Raw genomic sequence first — 7,602 nt, 5'->3', positions numbered from 1 at the left:
AATTTTGCCGTTTGTATTGACTGGCTACAAATAACCTCTGAGGATCGTGTGCCTAAAGGGGTTTCTTGAGATGCAGCTATAAATTCTTACCAGGAGACCTCGTATTCTGTGATTATCAACAGTTTTAAACATAGAGCTAAATTATTTCTAGACTGCATATGGTGACTAGGTACAGTAGATTAAAATAAAGGCATAAGCCCTGCCCAAAGGTAGCAAGATTGACTCCGTGAAAAATGGATGAGGTGGAAGAAAGACATCAGTTTGTAAATGGCAGCAGGAAGAGGTATATTTTGGAACATGTACATTTCAAAATGCAGCACTGTTCTGTCAGTCTGCTAATAAAGCAAGACTTTCCATTCAGCAGTCTTGATCTGGAAATTCATATAAAGGGTCATGTGGTTTTTTTAAACCCTGTGTTCTTTCCTTGGACTGTGGTTGGGAAGCTGTGCAGGTCCAACTGCTTCCTGGGTCCCTCTGGTCAGTAGTTTGGACCAGGCTGATCTTCTCTTGGTAGGTGACCTTGATGCGGGGAGGTGATGTAATCTCTCAGCAGCCCTTAGTGTTCTGCAACCTCTTGATAAGCACATTCCATGTCTCAGTTCTGTTTTGGCAAAACATGTTGTGTATATTTAATATTTGTGCTCTCGCTGGTCTATATAGGCATCCCAAAAATAGGAGGAAAAAAATTATTAACTCTTGGTTTACACAGAAAAAAGAACTTGTACTGCAACAATTAGTGACTATTCTTTGTAGTACACTGGCATTTTGTGTTTAAAGAAGCAAATATCAGTTAGCTACAGTCTGGATTAGGTCGCCTGATTTTAAAAAAGGGGCTTGAGGGATTTGCTTGCTTTTTTCAGTCCTTGGGAGAGACTGCTGAAACCTGAAAAACAGCACTTTTGAAGTACCGAAATGTGTATGCACACACAAAAAAGTTTTTTTCAACTGTCCTCAAAACTTCTGCATGTTGCTTTTCTTCTTCTTTTGCCATGGGACTTTTTTTATTCTGAAGAAGCCTGACATGCAAATTGATTGTCTGAATGTGATTAATGTCAAGTGGTTTTGCTAAGTAACACAAACTGGAGGGGTGGGCTGGAGAGTCCAGAGAGCATAAACTCCCAGTAACATTTCGCTGAACAAATCTGGAACAAAACTTAGCTGTAGTAACTAATGGCAACATAGTAGTAGTAGTAGTAGTAGTAGTAGTAGTAATAAAAGAATTGTCTACTGCCCTTCATAAAAAACAAACTTCCCCCTCCCACAAACACATTTTAAAAACCACAGAATGTTAATCAGCCAAACGCCCGGTTGTGGAGAAATACTTTTATTATGTATTAAATTTGTATAGACCAAAGTGATCCTGCAGGAAAAACACTGAAATATCTGAGCCCGGGCGAATGAGACCTTGCACAGTTCCCTGTCGGGGGGAAACAGGCGGGGTCTAAATACCAGATGGGCGTGGAATAATAATAATAATAATAATAATAATAATAATAATAATAATAATAATAATAATAATAATAATAAATAAAAATAAAAAATAAATTAAATTTAAAATATATTACTATATGTATAATAATAAATTATACATATAATTGCGCAAAACGGAAGCGCTCGGCGGCACTCCTTCTGATGCATTCTGGGTACTGTAGTTCTCCGTGGATCACTTCGGAGGCCGCCGGTTCTTTATGCGCCGCACAGAAAGAGAGGGGGGGGAGGAGTCCTGCCACACCACGGTTCCGGTGTTTGCACTTCCCACTTCCGATTCTCTACCGCGAGGGATGCCGGGAGTTGTAGTTTAGGCGCCGGCAAGCCGCGAGCTGCCGAGGAAGGGCGAAGCGCTACGTCGGCTACACCTGGATCCTTCCAGCTGCTGCGCCTCATCCTCTGAAAGCGGGCGGACGGCGACGGGCTGCTCCGTCCCGGCTCCGAGCGAGCGACGGGCCTTGCGGCGGGGAGGGAGGAGGTGGAGGAAGAAGGATGGAGGCGGCTTGGCGCCAGGGCGGCCGTGGCCGGGGAAGGGGGAGAGCCGGAGCTGGCGGGGTCCCTGCAGGCAGCGGACCTGGCGGCCGGGGAAGGGGAAGGGGAGGCGCCTCCCTGGCCGCCGGGGCTTGTAGTAATAACGCCTCAGGAGCCCGCGGTGAGTATTTTCACAACCTCACACACCTACCGTAGGGGGGGGGGGAACCCTCTCATACTCCACTTGGGGCCCAGGTGGAATAGGAAAGGCATGAGGCGGTGTGTTTTAAAAAAAATAAAATAAAATGTATTGAAGGGAGAGCAAGAATGCAGCTTTCCTGCAGCTGCCTCAAGAATGAGTGCATTTAATTTATTATTTTACACTGTGTGTATATGTGTGTTTGTCTGTGTGTGTATATATATTTATATTTCCAAAAAGGCTTCTTGGTATGGTGGGATAGGAGGCTTAGATACACCCTTGCATAGCTTCTAATCGCCCTGAGCAGAAGCTGAAATCTTGTTTGAAGTGTAGGTATATATATTTCCATATATATATATATATATATATATATATATATATATGTATATGTATATATATCTCCATCAGGATACAAACCAGTTCATAATAGGGACCATTTTTATCTAAGGTGGACTCTCTTAAGCTCTGTGTTTTTAACAGGTACAGTGTACGCTTGTTTTGATCCGTATTAAGGTTAATGTTACTATGTTTTATACCCTGCCTTTCTCCCTAACAGGGACTCGAGGCACCTTACAATAAGAGCAGTTGAAAACTGTTGGGTGGGGAATCATTAAAAGCAACGACCAATTAAGCATTGATACAATTAAGGCAAATATAAAATGTATTAAAACAGATAATTACAATAAAAAGGTACCAGTCCTTCACTAAAAGCAATTGGTTTCCCAAAGCCTGCTCAGTTATTTGAGACATTGGAGCTGAGAAGTGGGAGCATGCCTGATTTGTGTGGCTGCTGCTGTAATTATTGAACATTTAGGTCATTTGCGATATTGTTGCTGTGCTTTACATCGCTGAACTTATTTGAAAACTAGACAAGTATTATATGCAAATGTGCTTACATGACGTTCATTGACTTCCCCCCAAAGAATCCTGGAACTGTAGTTTACCCCTCACAAAGCTAGAAGTCCCAGCACCCTTAAAACTGCAGTTCCCAGAATTCTTGGGGGGGAAGCAATGACCTTTAAATGTATGGATGTGGAATCCCCACACTGGAGAATAGAAGCAGCTGTTTGGAGTAGAGATGCAGCCAATGGATGTATGAAGACTTAGGCATTCCCTTCCACTGCTGCTTTGCTCCAAAATGGCCCCTTCTGAAGCAGGAAAGAAAGCTGTTAAGGGTTTGATTATGCACATTTATGTGTAACTATAAGTTGGGCCCTTAGATACAAGCCATTGTATGCCTTCTTCACCTTTGCAGCAGAAGTGCAAATGTAAATGAGCTTGTATACATTGCTTATGCAGTAAGAACCAGGGAAGTATAGGCTGTGTTTCAAGAAAATACTGAAACCAGCTGTGAAGAGTCATGTGCCCCTTCCAAGAATGCCAGAAGATAATCGAAACCGTGCCAGGGTGTGGCCTTTGTAAAAAAAATCTTCCTTTTAAAGCATCTAATGTTTGCCTTGTTGGTTAGATATTTAAACAGAGTTTTTATTAGTTGCATTTATTTTTCTGAAAGATGCTGTCACATTTTAAACTCTGTTTAAACTTTGTTCCCCTAACAGAGCTAACCTCTCAGAAAAAATTTGATGAAATTAAGAAGGCTAACCAAGCTGCAGCTAGAAAGCTTGTTGAAGATCAATTTAGTTCCTCCTCTTCTGAAGAAGATGAAGATATCAAAGGAAAACATGGAAAAATATTGGCCAAGACATTTACCACTTATACAAATCAAACTGGTAAAGCTTTTATTTATTTATTTCACATGCCCTTGCCTTATAAAGACCTATCTATCACTACACTGAGATCATTATTCAGATAATGATTTCTATAATTGGGGTAGTAACACATTAATGAATGTTGATATTATAGGAACCATACAGTATGTATGTATGTATGCTCAGAATTATAGCTCAATCTGTCACAAAAGTAGCTGTAGGAGACCATATAACACTGTTCTTAAAAGATCTGCACTGGTTGCCTATTCACTACCAAGCACAATTCAAGCCTAAATGGCTTGGGACCTAGTTAACAGAGGGAGCCCTTCTCCCTGTATCATTCAGCCTGTGAGTTGAGATTCACTGGAGATTTGGGTGACTGAAACTTTGAAAAGGACCTACTCTTTGATAGTCCTCTGATTATGAAACAGTCTTCCCACAGACATTAGTCTCTTAGTAGTCATTATATGTTGGGGTTTAGAGAGGTATGGCCTTGATTCATGTATGGTTTCCATTTCAGACCATCAGTAAATGTTAGCGTGGCATTTTGTTTTACATGGAAATAAGAGCTTCACAAATAAGCTTTTGATTTATCCTTTGGCACTGGTCCTCTAACATTAGGATAAAATAGCACTGACTACTGCTTTGTACAAAAAACAAAATTGTCTTCCTGTCTTGTTCAAAGATGGAGATGCAAGTGAACTGGAACGCACAAGGCAGTACATGAATGATGCTTTTCAGTCTGGGGCAATGACGTGCTTGATATGTATTGCTTCAATTAAGAGAAACCAAGCGGTAAGCATCTTACACTATAGAGTATTGTAACAGTACCACTTCTTCAACATTTGCTGTTTAGTTGGAATGTATTTGCTCTTCAGTTAGAGAGGGCATATAAAGAAGTATGCTTTCGACTGTGCTGTCACTTCATCTTTGGAATTCCTTTCAAAATGATGTTGATAGCTTCAGAAAGTGATCAAAAGCCTCTCATTTTTCAGACATTCGTATTGTGGCTGGGCATGAAAAAGTAATTTTGTTTTATTACTTTGACTGCCTGAATTGGGTCCAGCTGCAGAAATCCAACCTGTTCTCTGCATCCTGTTACATTTATTTAGGGAATCATCAACACATCCCCCCTCCCCCGCCTAAGAAACCACAGTAAGAGCTAGTGGTACAATTGAAATTACCACTTCTGATACTAAAATTGCCACGTGTTGAAATCATCAGTCAAGCTCTGGCCTTCAGCACTCTCTCACTTGTGCACTCTTGCTCGGAATGGGATGGATCCTAGCCAGGACAAGCATACTCTGAAAGGGGTCAGGTCCAAGGAAGAGTGACTTCTTTGAAGGACAAATGGGAGAAGAGATACTTACCTTTCTTGCACTCTGAGCTTGTTTGCACATCACAGTAAAGCAAACTATGGCTTACCAGGACTGTGAGAATGTGTTGGCTCCCAGAAAGGCTCCTCTCCTGGTCTTTTTAGTGCAATGCAAGATTGGCTTAGTGTGTCATCTGAAATCTAGGATCATGGTTAAGGTCTTTCCTCCTTAACCACTGCCTGTACCCAAGGGTTGTCCTCTGGTTAATGGCTAAGGAGGAGAGACCTTAACCACAATCCTGTGTTTGGATGACACACTAAGCCAAACCTTGGCTTATCTGTTTCATTGCACTATGCTTAATAAAAATAATAATCATTAATAATTATATTATTTGTACCCTGCCCACCTGACTGGGTAACCCCAGCGACTCTGGGCAGCTTCCAACAAATATAAAAGCATAATAAAACATCAAATATTTAAAACTTCCCTATAGAGAGCTGCCTTCAGATGTCTTCTAAAAGTTGTATAGTTGTTTATCTCCTTGACACCTGGGGGGGGTGCATTCCAGAAGCTGTAAGGCACTCTGCCTGGTTCCTGTAACCTCACTTCTCGTAGTGAGGGAACCACTAGAAGACCCTTTGAGCTGGAACTCACCGTCCAGGCTGAATGATGGGGGTGGAGATGCCCCTTCACATATACAGGACCGACGCCATTTAGGGCTTTAAAGGTCAGCACCAATACTTCGATGAACACGGTGGGCTCAAGATATTCTCCAGGAGTCAGTATGGCCACGTGGTCTTGGTAAATTATAGTTGGATTGTTGTGAAATACAGAAATTGTGAAATTGTGTCTGTCATGCTTTGACCACATTTTTTAAAAACTACCAATAAGTCAGTGCTCCTTTTGTTTAAACTCTGTAACAGACCCTGTAGTGGGGATACCACTGTATTTATTTGAATGTAATGTGCACCTTTTTTGGCCAAATTACATTGCGAAAATTAGGGTGCACATTAGATTCAATGGAGCATTTGATTCTTGTAAATACGCTAACAATTTTTAAAAAAATTAATAAAATGGCTTCTTTACACAGCCAGATAACAGGATCTACATCAGGACATAGCACAATAAATAAAACCCAATATTCACCTTAGTTGTTTTTTTTGCGGCGGTGGGAGAGGAGGATTGTTGCATATGTGTGTTGAATTTTATACGCCAAATCAGCATGTTTACTTGGAAAGGCCTTTGAAACATCTTTATCTGCCTTCTAGGTCTGGAGTTGTTCTGGATGTTTCTGCATATTTCACATGCCTTGCATACAGAAGTGGGCTAAGGATAGCCTTTTTCTAATATCTTCTCCATTGACAGATGATGATTTCGGAAAGAGGGATTATCCATGGCCTTGGTAGGCTTTTACGGTTTTATTTTGAAAGCTCCTTTATGTGGTGGGAAAACAGTACTTAAAAGAAGAGCCAGACAGCTGTAGAATGTGTGCTCTAATGTTGCATTTAATGAAAAAAATTCCTTTGCATTTAAGTATCTTTAGCAATCCCAGGGTACGTTGGTGTTGTGTGCATGAAAAATACCATCACCGTGACGGAGGACTTGGCTGCTCTGTGAGCACAGCCAACTAAAGTTAAACACATTTATGTAGTAATGGGTGAACTTAAAACATTGTAAATCAGTTGAATCCCACACCATTTGCTCAGATGAAAGTTCTCTGTTTCAAGAACTTTTAGTATATACAGCTTTAAAGCTGGGGAAATGCTCCTGTTGAAACATAACATAACCAAAAATAAAATAATGTCTGAGGACAGAAAGCCTAATTTCTTCCTTCTCTTTGCTACCCTGGTTGGTATAATCTGCCCTTTTGATCTTCCCTTGTATTTTGACCTGAATTCTTTTCGCCTCTAGCCTTGTTTAATGGCAAATGTGATCCTTATGTGGTGCTTAGGGTTAAGCAGTTGCACAGCAGCAATAGAGTAGAAATGTGAAATTTCCCTGTGAGAATTTTGATCTCTAACCTCTTCATTCAGTGCACAGTTGTAATCATAATGTTAGTTGACGTATCACAAAAAAGTCTTACTTGGGTGCAATATGGATGGAAGTCCATACACCGAGCAAGACAGCGGTTCTTTTGAGTGGGTGGTTTATTTTTATTTTTTGAAGAAATAGTGTTTGGTTTCCTCCCTGTGGGATGGATATCTCTGCATCCTGTTATATCACTGGAGGGTCAAGTGACCTTGGTGGTGCAGAGTGCTTTTCACCAGCTTAGGCAACCTCTTTGGGATAGAGAGAGCCTGACAACTTTCATCTGTGGGTTGATAACTTTATTGTTAGACTATTCTTATATGGGACTGCTCTTGAAGATGGTAGAAACTCATTTTCGGTCCAGAATAGAGCTGCTCTGGTAGGATCAAGG

The 7,602-nt window shown here is 41.0% G+C and overlaps 1 protein-coding gene across 2 annotated transcripts in view; it reads left to right on the top strand.

Annotated features, from left to right (window-relative positions):
- The first annotated feature begins 1,824 nt into the window (after nucleotides 1–1,824).
- NFXL1 (nuclear transcription factor, X-box binding like 1) overlaps nucleotides 1,825–7,602 on the top strand; it is a 58,812-nt gene continuing 53,034 nt past the window's right edge. Inside the window, exons 1-4 of one of the 2 annotated variants that reach the window (XM_053403575.1) lie at nucleotides 1,825–2,140; nucleotides 3,718–3,888; nucleotides 4,553–4,662; nucleotides 6,452–6,585. In XM_053403575.1, the coding sequence (XP_053259550.1) occupies nucleotides 1,981–2,140; nucleotides 3,718–3,888; nucleotides 4,553–4,662; nucleotides 6,452–6,585 (575 nt within the window). In that variant the 5' untranslated portion in view covers nucleotides 1,825–1,980. Of the gene's footprint in view, nucleotides 2,141–3,717; nucleotides 3,889–4,552; nucleotides 4,663–6,451; nucleotides 6,586–7,602 lie in introns of those variants that run through there. The other variant, XM_053403576.1, reaches the window with a different exon arrangement.

The sequence above is a fragment of the Podarcis raffonei genome, chromosome 9 (assembly GCF_027172205.1).
Source record: "Podarcis raffonei isolate rPodRaf1 chromosome 9, rPodRaf1.pri, whole genome shotgun sequence".
In the NCBI taxonomy this organism is placed as follows: domain Eukaryota; kingdom Metazoa; phylum Chordata; class Lepidosauria; order Squamata; family Lacertidae; genus Podarcis; species Podarcis raffonei.
The sequence above is the reverse complement of the archived record's forward strand: the minus strand, read 5'-3'. Positions and strand labels throughout refer to the sequence as shown.